This window comes from Macaca nemestrina, chromosome 9, assembly GCF_043159975.1.
Source record: "Macaca nemestrina isolate mMacNem1 chromosome 9, mMacNem.hap1, whole genome shotgun sequence".
NCBI classification, from domain to species: Eukaryota; Metazoa; Chordata; class Mammalia; order Primates; family Cercopithecidae; genus Macaca; species Macaca nemestrina.
This window is the reverse complement of record NC_092133.1, coordinates 109,727,638-109,741,789: the sequence shown is the minus strand read 5'-3', so window position 1 is coordinate 109,741,789 and position 14,152 is coordinate 109,727,638. Positions and strand designations below refer to the sequence as shown.

Genomic DNA, 14,152 nt, shown 5'->3' with positions numbered 1-14,152 from the left:
AGCTACCACACTCCAACTTGGGTATCAGAGCAAGAGCCTCCTTTCAAAGAAAAAAAAATGAAACCCAAGCCCCCAGTAATACAAAACGTATAATGCCTGATATCCGATAAAAAACTATTAGACATAGAAAGGAAGAGGGAAATGTGGCCCACAATCAGGAGAAAGATCAATCAATAGAAACAGACAGGATGGACACAGTGGCTCACACCTGTAATCCCAGCACTTTGGGAGGCCAAGGTGGGTGGATCACCTGAGGTCAGGAGTTCGAGACCAGCCTGGCCAACATGGTGAACTGTCATCTCTACTAAAAATACAAAAATTAGCTGGTCATGGTGGCGGGCACCTGTAATCCCAACTACTTAGGAGACTGAGGCAGGAGATTCGCTTGAACCTGGGAGGCGGAGGTGGCAATGAGTTGAGATCATGCCACTGCACTCCAACCTGGGCGACATAGCGACTCTGTCTGAAAGAAACAAAACAAAACAAAAAACACAAAAACAGACCCAGAAAGGACAGTGATGATAGAATCAGAGGAAAAATAACTTTTAAAAAGATGCTTCAAATACATGCTAAAGAACATAAAGAAAAACAGGAACATAAAGAGGAGAGAAATGAAAAATACAAATATTTTGATGGTACCAAGGAGGCCTGGGATGGAATGAATACTTAATTCACTGATTAGACTGAAAGACAACTAATACTGGTTACATTGTTTCACTGCTAGATACAGAAATTGGTGGCATTCTGACTCAGAACGATGTGTGCATTGGACCTTTTGTAAGAATGGGAAAAGTACAGTCATCCTTCTTTAAACCTTAACTGTTTTTTTTAAAAAGTTAAAATTAAGTACTACTATACTCCCATTTTTTACATTCAAGTATTACAACATCATTCAAAATAATGTAACCTGTACTTTGTACTGATAAGTAACCAATTTATAGTAGTCCTACACATTTTTAGGCATCCCAAACCACACTATGTACATTCCTTTTTAGATCATTCCAAAAGGTTGCCTACAGTTCTTTGATGCGACAAAATTCAATGACTGATGAAAGATAATCTGCACTTTATCCCTTAAGATGGGTGTTTATATCACCAAGAGCTTGGAAAATGGATCAATTCAAGATAAAACATTTTGCTAACAACTTTCATGGTTCACTGGCAAAGAAAAGAAGGCTTATTAGCTTGGCACTCCAGATATGGCCTTGTCCATATGGTAAAAAAAAATACCAGATTTTTCAAAAGTCAATCAAACCATTCTGGCTTAGCTATTAAAATAAACAGCATGGTCAATAAAACTGGTGGTGTTATTTAAGTCCGTCTGTTATCCTCCCAAAAGACTGGAGGAACATTACTATCAGAAATTGAATCTGTATTTCTCTTTCAGCCCCAATAGCTTCTAACACAGATCATGATGCATGGCAAGAACATATTCTCCAAATATAAAAATCAGGACACAGCTGACATATGGTCTAACAATAGGACAAAAAAATGGAAATACAGATGAATATAACGAGGCTCACAGAGGTCAAATAACTTGCCCAACATCCAAGTAAGTGGCAGAGCCAGGATCTGAATCCAATGCCTCATGGGTCTATCTACAATAGCACCTCCCGGCACCAGCACACACCTACACACACAGGTAGAACAATGGCTGTGAAGCCACAAAGGCAGGCTGAGGTCACAAAGTTAAGGCCCAATGAAGAGACAGTCTATACTGAAAACTTCTTCCAGAATCCTGAAGATCATCATAAGCAAAGAATAGTATTAAAACTCATACACAAAGCAATTCATGTTAACTGTAACACACACACACACAAACACACACACACACACACACACAGTGTATTAGAAAGCACTATCAATAAATATTCCAAAGGAAAGCAAAATGTGAAGAGTAGCCTTGGTTAACCAGGGATTGATAATTTTAAATGGTGGTTAAAATCTCATAACACATAAGAGTTCTTCTAATTTTCCATCAGTAGATATTTACATTGGTGGCTTGTTAATTTTTTAGACTTGTGTTTGAAACAGAAATCTAGGATGTAAGGGAGACCAGCATTATATTTTATGGAAAGTATCAATAAGTTAATACAAGGTCTAGTCCAATGAATATACCTACACTACTGAATAAATCTACATCTACATCTACCAAATTTTTTCATTATTTCTAATTAAAAAAAATTTAAGAGATAGGCATCTCATTATGTTGCCCAGGCTGGTCTTAAACTCCTGGCTTCAAGCGATCCTCCCACCTCAGCCTCCCAAAGTGCTGGGATTACAGGCATGAGCCAGCATGCTCGGCCTGAATTTACCAAGTTTTTAAGGACACAAATTTATTCCTTAACATTTAGCAATTTTTACTCAGCATCAAAACTGGCACAGCTAGTGAAAGTTAATAATATGCACTTTATACAAACCATTTAACATGGTTTGTATAGACAGACATGCAGCATTTCATAATCTGGAAGAAATGAAAAATACCTAGTTACATATTTATTTATTTTCTGTTCTCATTGCCACCATCAGCCGGTCAGAATTCCAGTCTATGCTGGGTATATTTTTATGTTTTAGATTAGCTACTCCCCCCAAAAATCCTAAGACATAACTGTGTTTAAAGACAAGTGCCTGGAATTTTGGCTTTTAAGAAGTTCCAACCAGATGTCCCCCACCCTGGATGGTCTGTCTCTGGCTCTGATCTGATCATTCATATAAAGTCAAGGCACAGTTTAAGAAGAAGAATGGCTCTTTTCTGCACAAGTGTCCTATTAATCTGAGGGCCCATCTCTCAACTTCTCTGCATCAGAGTCATACTCCCTAGGTGGCAGCACAGATGCCCGGGATAGCAGCCACTACCTGAGTCCACCAGGCACGCTGCGCATCCGAGGCCACGGGCTAGGCTGCATCTAAAGCAACTAGAGAAATATTTTGAAAATAAGGTATATGCATGGATAGCGATCTTATCTGGTGAGCATGCCACACATGAGATGCTTTGTTCTTTCTAATTGATGGCATAGTCTAAGAATGTGGCCAAACTATGTACTTCCTGCCTGCTGCATATGATAAATCCATCTTAACTCTCAGAACATATGAAATAGAAAATTTACACATTATTATCAGCTGTTTAAAGAATTAAAGAAAACTGTCTAAATACACACACACACACGCGCGTGCGTGCACAAACACACACACACACACACACACTTTCCACAGCCTAGAACTCTTAACTTTAAGTACAGTTAAAAAAAGAGAAAAAAAGTTGGATCAATTAGCAGCCTTCTGAATGTTGGAAACATCTTAACAGTGTCTCAGAGATGAAAGAGCATAATACAGAACGAGAAAAAGAGAGAAAGTTAAATTATGTCTGCAGTCATAATGAATCAAAGCCCAGAAGGAGGTCTACAAATCAGCAGGTTCTAATGAAATATTAAGGTAAGTGATTATTGATGAAAAATGAATAAGGCTTTTTGATTTCAGCAACCTTTAAATCACACCTAGCTAATTAAAGCAACTCAAATGCATTCATTTATTCCTTGACAGGCATTTAGCTATCCTTGGGTATAGAGAGACTTCATTTTAGGAGGTATGTATGTAGTTGACCCCAGGTAAGTGGAAAAAACGTGCCAGAAAAAGACATACTCAGTAATAAAAGAAAAAAAAGTTAGCCCCTTTTCAGATTTAGTTTATCATTTCCAAGCTGGAAACAAACAAACAAAAAAAATCACTCAGGATATTTCCTGTTTACCATAAAGCAAACATCAATAATAGTACACTACACATTTATTAACATAGAATTTATTTTAATTAATTATCATATACTGATACAAGGCATTTCTAATACTATTATGCAATTCTATGGCAGATTTTATTTAAATATATCATAGAGCTATTGAAGACGGCTTTATCATTCCCCTCCATACTTCCAGGAGGAAAGCAGTTCTCTCTTAAGAGTGAGAATTATTCAGGTTGCATCACAAGCTCTGGGAGAGCCTGACTCCAGGCCTGAGGCCTGCACTATCTTCAATCACATCCTCTAATATCACAAACCTCTTTCACCTTAGTCTCCTGCTATGGAAATTAATCTTTAGCTATTCAAGTGAAATACTATACCAAATTACTAAAGATTAAGAAAATAATCAAATGTCCATAACCATGCCCATTTTAGCAGCAATATGTAAGGTAAAGAGGTACAGACATGAGTTGTATCATAAAATACAAAGGTGAGAAATCTAACTTAAGTGGTGTTTACATATAAAAGATGCTAAAAATAAGATACAGAATCCAATATCATACCCATGCAAAAACAATCGCTGTAGCAAACCTTTTAGCTTTGAAATGCCCTTAGAACTCAAGAATAAAGACGACGGTGATGGTAGTGGTGGCATCATACTAATAATAGCAACTAACACTTATGGGACTGCTCTGTGTGCCAGGCAGTGTTCAAAGTGCCTTACATGTAGTCATTCATGTCATGCTCAAAAAACACCGTGAGGTAAGTGTTATTATCCCCATTTTGCAGATACAAGAAGTAAGGCACAGAAGGTTAAATGGCAGAGCTGGGATGTGAACTTAAGCCGGCTTCAGAGCTTGTGCTCTTAAAAACACCTACATCACATCTTACCTTACCATCTTATGGTATGGTGTTGTATCAAATCCTCTTTTTCTCTTCCCCCTCTCTCTCTCAAAGCTATACAAGTTCTATGAAACCTATAAGAATTATAAGTTTAACATACAATAAGCAAAAGGGACTTTAACAGTTAAAATGTTTAACTACATTTTGCCGACAGAAATTCCAGGTTTCTTTTCTAGAAACAGGCCCTCTCTGCTCCTACACAGCTTACGGTCTTATCACATATACGTCCCATCAACTGTTTTTGCTGTGCTGATGAGGAGTTTGGTTTATCCATTCCTTAACTGATTGAACATATTTGAATGTCTACGTGGTAGAACTTGGAATACAGCAGTGAATGAAACAGACAACACCCCCTTCCCCGCTCTAAAAAGAACTTCATTCTAGCTGGAGGAGACGGATGATAACATTTTTAAAGTGCATTTATGCCGTATCATAATGCCATAAGGAATAGTAAGAAAAGAAGGCAGGGAAGGGAGTCAGGGTGTGCTGGGGAGGGGGAGGGGAAAGCTGCACTTTTAAATTACCTGCGTGTTGTCACGTCAACTAACTCCAGTCACTGCGTGGTGGTGTTGCCTGCCTGCCCCCAGCTGCTGTGCTGTGGGGACAGAGCCAGGCCCCTTAGAGGCCACTGAGGTCCCTACAGGTGTGTGCTCCTGAGAGCGTGACATTCCATGCAGAAGCACCTGTGACTCACTCCCTCCTAAGGACTGAGGCTCCTGTGACATCCCAAAATTTGCCTGGGCTGCCAACCAACTTGTTATCTCCTGGCCCTTCCTCTCCCTTCCCAGCTGCTCTCCCTGGAAGCCACACAGGCAAACTTAACTGTGGTGGCCATGGGCAAGTGCTGGCAGAGTCCACAGAGGAGTCAGGAGAGACAGTTCATGGAAAAGGGTGCTTCCTGTCTGCACTCTACAGTGATGGGGAAATGGCAAAAGCCCTTGCTGATCTGTGTCTCAGCCCTGGATCATCCGGAGACAGTGGAGTTTATCACCAGTGCCTGCAGGAAACATCATTGTTTATTTTACTGTTATTCTGAGAACACAACCTTTGTGAATATATATGTCTATGTGTGTGTATACGTATGACTTTTATATATGTGTGTGCATATGTCTATATATATATAGGCATAGTCGTTTGTTACACATTTTCAAGAACGGACTAGATACAAAAGTGGGGAAATGGTGCTCTCACGCCCTTGCTGTAAGGGAAGTCATAGTGAACGATCAGAAAACCACCTACACTTTTAAAAATCAACTGACATACCATTTCAGTTATAAATGGGTAGGATGTTGGAAACTATGAACCTGTTGGTCTGCAACAGTGGTCAGCAAGGATAATGCTACATTTACATCCAGTTTGCCTTGGTCTGGTATAAAAGCTGGAAATCTTATCAAAAAACCAAGACAATTCAAAGATGTGCTGGTCTTTACAAGAAACTGTGGGAGTAGATTTAGATTTGTCTGTTACAAACAGAGACTAATGGAACTCTCCCAGATGCAAATAAAATTCCTTACAAATAAGTATCAGAAGGAAGGTGTGGACTCAATCATGACTTTATGACGTTTGTCTGTGTATCTGAAATGGCCTAGTAAGGTAGTTTGTGTCAAGTAGGTGCTCAACAGATACTGTCCCTGACTCACATTAGTTCTTTCACCCCTGATGCTCCAGCAAAGCCTACAGGCCCTAGCAATACTGTAAATCATGTGCCATTCACAGTCATGAATGGCCAAACCAAGAACGTTAAATTCCTCACATGCTGAAACTATATCAAAGACATCGATATTCTGACAGACATACTCTGGAACTGATCCATACTGTCACATTCACCACCCACAGTGATGAGCCATGGCACCTGAGGCCTAGAAGCCATCTGGTTGCTACCTTGGAGGGTCTGCAGTATCTCTTCATGGCCTGGCTCTCCCTCATTATCCCGCAGGTCTTAAGGTCTCAGCTACCTGAGGTTTCTGGACGACATGAGTGTAGAGGCTAAGCAACCCTTCATTGCTGAAACATTATAGAAAGTTTCAAGGAATCAGGCCACTTAGACAAGACACAGCAGTCTGCCAGTGGCTTTTCATGGCAAGAGGTATCTAGGAACTTTCATAGTAAAGTGCTCATCATATTTAATATATAGCAGGAAGACAGAAATCCAGTACCTTAACTAGGTCCCCTGTCTATCAAAACTAGGTCAGCATGTTGTAATTCCTAAGTGGGACCTTAATAATGTGGACACACGGAAGTAGAGCGTGGCATAATGGGCAGCAGAGACTTGGAGGCGTGGGAGTGGGAGGGGCTGGATGATGGGAAGTTGCTTGGTGTGTACAGCATGCACATTGCTCCAGTGATGGGTGCACTGAAGGCCCTGACTTCCCACAATATAATATACCAGTGTAGCAACACTACACTTGTACCTAATTAATATAAACAAATTAAAACATTTTTAAGGCTGGGTATGGTGGCTCATGCCTGTAATTCCAGCACTTTGGGAGGCCGAGGTGGGTGGATCACGACGTCAGGAGTTTGAGACCAGCCGGCCAACATGGCGAAACCCCATCTCTACTAAAAATACAAAAGTTAGCCAGGCGTGGTGGCACATGACTGTAGTCCCAGCTACTTGGGAGGCGAGGCAGGAGAATGGCATGAACCCAGGAGTCAGAGCTTGCAGTGAGCCGAGATGGCGCCACAGCCTCGGCAACAGAGCCAGACTCCTTTTCAAAAAAAAAAAAAAAAAAAATTAAGATAAAGTTACATTTGTTATAACATCTATGATCTCTCTTTTTGTCATTGTAATTGTGTAATCAACATTTATAAACAGTGATGAAAAGTGAGCATTAACATCTAGGTATGTATACGTGTGTATGTGTGTGTGTTTGTGTGTGTATAAATTTAGCTCTTTCTCATTTAGGAATTCAGGATGCAGCTCAAGCACACCACCCCATAGAAGCCCATCCTTCCTCAACCCGAGTCAGTCTCCTTAGCATCCTATTTAATTCTTATCACTCTGTACACAATATATTGAGTGTGGTCTGCTATGTGATACCAGAGGGGGTGACCTTGAGGGGTGAATAGGTCTTACTCATTTCTACCCTAGGCACCTACCACAATTCTTGGCCCACAGTCACCACCAAATTATGGGGAAGTGAGTAATCAGTCACAAAGTCTGCCAGATACACTGACAGACAGATGTGCACAAGAACTTTGGGCTTCTGCGAAGACTTTAAACCCTTGACTATTTCACAGGGCTGAAATATACAGACCAAAGGAAAGAAAGAAAAGGAAAATAATAATTAGAAGTCTTTATCCTCAATCAGCTTTAGTTTGTTACAAAGCATGTATTTTTTAAATTATGCTAACAGCTTGCAAAACCCCCAAAACTCTCCCCGACAAATTCTGTTGTATCCAAATTCTAATAATTTACAATTTAAATCATTTTTAGGTCTCCCTCCTTTCCGCCACAGACCACACAGTGACTCTGTGAAATATAGAGAAAACCCTCATTCCTCAAGACACTTGGCTGCCAACTGCCAGAAAAAAAAATCACCGGAAGTGTTCCAATCCACGCTGTAGTTTCATAGCACCCCTTGGAGTTGTACTGTCTGTACCTTGCTCAACTGGTCCTCTACATCCCCAGCACACCCCAATTCCATTTGCATCCTGCCCTTCCCTTCTTTAAAAATCCTAGGTAATAATAGAATTAAAAACAAACTTGGAATTAAATTTTTATTTTACCACTGCACCGCCTTCTAAGTACCTGATGCAGGTTCAGTGTATGATATAACTTTCAAAAGAATAAAAAATTATTGCTTTTCAAACTTTCTGTCTCGCAATGAATGACCTGTTAAGTAATCAAAGCAGAGGCCAGAGAAAAGAGGAAAAAGATATCTGTTCTGTGATTGCCATGCAGATTTATCTGGAGGGAACTGTTTTCAGGTCATCATAATCAGTAAGTTCTGAAATGGCAAACTTTTTTCCTTTTAAATAACATTTTTCTTCATGCAAGATGACATACTCTTATTTTTAAAACAGATTTTCACAATTCCAGAATTATATGAAGTCAACATGAAACTATAGCAGTATTTTTCACAGAGGTGATTTCTAACTATTTTACATGCCACTATTTGTAGCTTTTGAAAATTTATAAAGAAACTTACTCTTCCACTATTAAGTACATTTTTCCATATAAATTTATAGTATAAATAAGATTTTAGGGGGATTCATTTGAGGAGAACTTAGAATAACTACTTTCTATTCTAATGCTGTTGGAATCAACACATGAATCACATCAAAACAAAGTTTAAGCAAATCTGATTTCAAAATTGGAATTAAAAACAATCTATAGTAGAGTTTAAAATATAAAGATTTACTAACTGAAGCAGTGTAATCCTTTCATCTGAGCTGCTGGATACACTTTAAAGTTCAGAATATCATATCTTTGAACACATTCACTAATTATTCACTAATTCAGACTTTATATTATTTTGTCTACTTAGACGGACATTATCAATCAATTCCAAGTAGTGAAGCTTTTGTCCGAATTTGTGCACATCCAGGAAATCCTCTGGCCTCATGAACTTGGTATTCACCATTTCCTCTGGATAGTCTGCGGCTTTGGTCATGAACTGGGCTCCATGGGCTTCTGCTCTTTCATTTGCTCCACACTCGGTCAGGCCCCAAACCCCGGCAAGGTTACCATAGCTGGAGCAGGGCCAGGCTGGCCTCTCTTGGAGGCAATCGGGACTTTCAGTTAAAACAAAGGTGATAAAGAAGGGCAGTCTCAGGCTAAGATCAGTTCCTTGCCTGTAAGTAATATTTAATTTACATTTATAGTCTGTAAAAACAGTTAAGCTGCAAGAGACATCCACCTACCTCACCAAAAGGAATCACCTTGGAGACAACTACCTGGTCCCAAAGCATTTTGTTTTAGGAACAAATATTTTCAAATCCTTGTATTCTTAAAGAGTCAACACAAGACCCCCTATATAGTCTATGGAATAGAACTAGTGATGAAAGGCATAAACTGATACAGAAAATCCAGTTTAAAAATATCTGTGAGTTTTACAGAAAAGTATATATACACTAATCTACATTAATTCACTCTAACATTGGAGTCCATTTTATGCAATGTCAAATGCATATTCAAATAGTTATCACATAGCCATAGAACAAACGAATTATCTAGTTACTTTCTGTTCTGTAACGATACAGAAAGTTTATAATTTTTACATTTCTATGTACACAACTGTTTTAATGAAAAATGCTAAGGATATCTCAACTTCCTTGATTGGAAAAGAAAACAGGTATCTTCTAAAATCAACTACTGCATCTTCTTTAGTTACACAAAATCAACCAATGGGGAAAAAAATGGAAGAAGAAATGAAACAACAAGAGAAAGAAAGTAATCAAATAGTTATTTACACCAAGGACTTAGGGTACCCAAGGAAAAGCTCTAGAACATCTGGGAAGTTAATTTAAAACTGGATTGTGGATTTAGGGCTCGATAAAGTCTCCTAAGAAGTTGAAAATGCATCTCACAATGGGACTCCACATAAATCCTCATGAATTTTTATTAATAGTTGATTGATATTCCATCCTTATGCAGAAGCAAGGAAGAAAATAACACGAACTTAAGATCACAAAATACCAACAAGATTGGTACTTGAAGCCATAGGCTTGGACTATCTAAAGGACAGGAGAACCAAGCGATTAGGTCGAAATAGCAAGATGAGCTATCGTGCCAAACTGCACATGAAGCAGAATCTTGGAGCTTTTGTTAGAAGGCTACAATCAAAGAAATTCCAGGCAGCTCAAGGAGATTTTGATGATGGAACAGCCTAAAATATCTTTAAAGACCTAAAAGTTCAGTGGCCTACGAAGGGAAAGACATTAAAACAAAAATGCAGATACTCTGCTGGAGGATTATTTGCCTGCTAACGACCAAAGTCTAAAACAGTTTTCACTTATCCTCATATTTCTGCAGAATATTTACACTTCCTCTAAGGCTAAAATAAATATATAAATAACCCCCATTACACATTACTTCTACAAACAAATTGTGGTTTCGGGCAATGTTAATCAACAAAAAGAATTAAACAAGAAGTCTTTAAAATTAGCCATGACCTTATTTATGGCTTCATTACTTTTAAGATTTCATTTGTTGGGTGGTTTATGTCACCTCAGCCTTTAATTTCATTGCCGCATCTCTAACTATATTAGAATAGCTTAATGGATGGTGATTGCTTGTTTTTAACTCACCAAAATTTAACATTTGCAAAATGTATAACACCAAGAAGCCACGTAATTCACCCATGTATTAGATGCAATTGGATTTATCCCTTTAAACTGATCCTCTAGTATGATGTGAACCAATATGACACAGTCTGATATAATTAGCCCGAGACTGGACGTCTTACAGCCCATAAACACCATACTGAGGGCTTAGACTGCATCTTGGAGACAATAAGCCACAAAATTATTTTAAGCAAGGGAATGACATGGTCATATTTTGTTGCAGGTACAAAACTCCAGGTACTAGGTGAAATATGGACTTGTGGAGAACAAGACTGGAGATGGGAGAGGGGTCAGGAGACGACCATCAGTATCCATGGGCTGCACGACAGAAGGAGAGAAGGATGTAGAATTACTTATAATGGCTTTGTCTCTGACTGTCATGGGGGGAGCAGGCTACAAAAGAAAGGCTCTGGCTTGAGATGTGTGGGTTGTGATTGCATTTGCTGAGATTAGGCAGATGAAACTAGAGGAGGTTTAGAATGAAGAATGATGAATTCTGTTTTAGATCGGTTGGGATCAGGTGACTGATAGGCACAGGAAATGTGCATTCCCAGCTGGTGGTGCTGGAGAAATCTGGGGCTTGTAAAGAGAAAACTGGGTTAGTGAGATCATGCCTAATGGTAGTTAAAACACTAACCAAGAAAAACATACAGGAAATAGCAGAGGTCCAGAGCTATTTCCCTAGGGAATCCAAAATCTAAGAGGAAAAAGTGGAATAGAACCTCTGAAGAGACAACTAAAGAATAGTTCAAAAGGGCACAGTGGCTCACACCTATAATCTCAGTGCTTTGGGAGGCCAAGGTGGGAAGATCGCTTAACCCAGGAGTTTAAGGCAGTATAGCAAGACCCTATGTCTACAAAAAATTTTTAAAATTAGCTGTGCATGGTGGCACATGCCTGTGGTCCCAGCTACTCAAGAGGCTGAGGTGGGAGAAGCGCTTGGGCCCAGGAATTTGAGGTTGCAGTGAGCTATGATTGCACCACTGGCTCCAGCTTGGGTGACAGAGCAAGACTCTCTCTCTTAAAAAAAAAAAAAAAAAAAAAAAAAAAAAAGGATAGTTTCAAAGGAAGGAGAAAGCAGGGTCACAAAAACAAAGAGAACAGAGTTTCAGGAATGCCACCGAGTAATCTAGAATGCAAAGGACTCAAGTTTCATTGAATCAGGCTTCTAGGAAGCCATTAGGAAACAAATACATGATGGATACTGCAACCAATCACCACAAGTGTATTGCCTTGAGACAACACACATTTATTATATTATAGTTCTGGTGGTCAGAAGTCTGAAATGGGTTTCACTGGATGAAAATCAGGGCCAAGTTCCTTCTGGAGGCTTGAGGGAAGAATCTGCTTCCTTGCTTTTTTCCAGCTACTGGAAGCCATCTGCATCCCTTGGCTCGTGGTCCTTTCCTCTGACTTCAAAGCCAATAGGGCAGCATCTTGAGTTCCTTTCTGACTCTGCCCCTTCTGACTCCCTTTTTCACTGATAAAGCCTTGTGATTACACTGGGCCCAAAAGGATAATCCAGGAAAACCTCCCCATTTGAAGGTCCTTTTCGCCTTTTAACATTCACAAGTTCCAGAAATTAGGGCGTGGGCATCTTTGGGGAAGCATTATCATGCCCATCACACAATGAGAGGAATGAACCAGAGATGTGGGAAAGAAGATCCGGCAGTCTACATCAAATGTACTAATTATCTTTCAAGAAGTTTGAATTAGAAGTGAAGGAGAAAAACAGGGAAGCAAATAGCTAGATGGTAAAAAGGGAATTTTTCTTTTTATCTTTTTGAGAGACAGAATCGCATTTATCGCCCAGGTTGCAGTGCAGGGTCTCATTCTGTTGCCTAGGCTGGAGTACATCGGTATGACAATCATAGCTCACTGAAGCTTCGAACTCCTGGACTCAAGTGATCCTCCTGCCTCAGCCTCCCAAGTAGCTGAGACTACAGGTAGGTGCCACCATGCCCAACTAATTTTATTTTTTGTAGAGACGGGGTCTCACTGTGTTGCCCAGGCTGATTTCGAACTCCTGGGCTCAAGCGATCCTCCCATGTCAGCCTTCCAAGTAGCTGAGACTACAGGTAGGTACCATCATGCCCAGCTAATTGTTAACTTTTTTGTAAAAATGGGTTTTCGCCATGTTACCCGAAGTGGTCTGAAACTCCTGGGCTCCAGCAATCCTCCAGACTCACCCTCCCAAAGTGTTGGGATTACAGGCGTGAGCTGCCACACCTGGCCAATTTTTTTCTTTTTAAACAGTAAGGTAGACATTAACACGTTTACATGGAAGTTCTAGTAGAGAGGCAGAGGCTGAAAACAGGGGCTCAGAGGGAGACACTAACGGAGCAGGTGCCTTGAAGGGGTGGGGCTGGGTTCTGGAAGACTGTTTAGAGAGCTGGCCTGGAAGGAGGAAAGGTGATCTTCAGCTATTAAGGAGAGGCAAGTGGCCCAGGTACACATGTGGATGGGCTAGAGGTCTGGAGCTGAGTTGTGCTGAAGGGAGCAACAAAGTTTGGAAGAGTTGTTAGCACGAATGGAGAAGGAGCTACCCAAGTCCAGAGATATTAGTAGACAGCCAAGGACACTGAGATCAGGTCCAGGTTGGATGGAGCACATTAATTAGCAAAGGCACCAACTTACAGAACTCACATTACAATGAGATTGACTACCTTTGAGAATTACTTTCTCACGTTTCAAGAAAAGCAGAGGTAAGTAATACTAAACAAACATAAGTAGTATTTGACTTTTTGAGTAGCAAATGCAACTTTGTTATATGACCCAACACTTCTAAAAGAGCACATGCTTAATAAGTGCCTATATCTAAGAAAATTAGTTTTGTTCTGTGTTTGCCAGGCTTCCTTTTGACACAACCAGATTCTGATTTTAACAGGAGGGGAAAACAAGTTCACAAAGGTCTTTTCTTTTAAAATCGACATTTTTCTCTTTAGTGGTAAAATGCATGCAAAAAGCATGTGATTATGGTATTTATGTTTCCATTAAGGTGTCCTCAGCAAACAGGGGGAGTCTAGCCTACTATTTTCTTGCTATTTAGATTTATAGTGACACAGTTCCTATTTTATTCCCATTATATTTGAGGACAATGCACTCCTGGTGACAAATGATTGCATAGTGACAGTCAGCAAATGTCCATTAAAGCTGTCTTTCTGTAGAATATTTAACTACAGATTCTGATCTCTGGATATAAAAATACAAATTGCATGGTGTCCTCAAGCA

At 39.7% G+C, this 14,152-nt stretch overlaps 1 protein-coding gene across 26 annotated transcripts in view; it reads right to left on the bottom strand.

The window, feature by feature from the left end:
- LOC105495968 (par-3 family cell polarity regulator) overlaps window positions 1-14,152 on the bottom strand; it is a 719,051-nt gene that overhangs the window by 140,105 nt on the left and 564,794 nt on the right. For 18 of the 26 annotated variants that reach the window (XM_071070227.1, XM_071070224.1, XM_011765964.2 and 15 more), the window contains one exon: window positions 4,627-4,707. The exons of the other annotated variants lie outside the window; for them this stretch is intronic. In XM_071070227.1, the coding sequence (XP_070926328.1) occupies window positions 4,627-4,707 (81 nt within the window). The remainder of the gene's footprint in view (window positions 1-4,626; window positions 4,708-14,152) is intronic. 26 annotated transcript variants of the gene reach the window in all.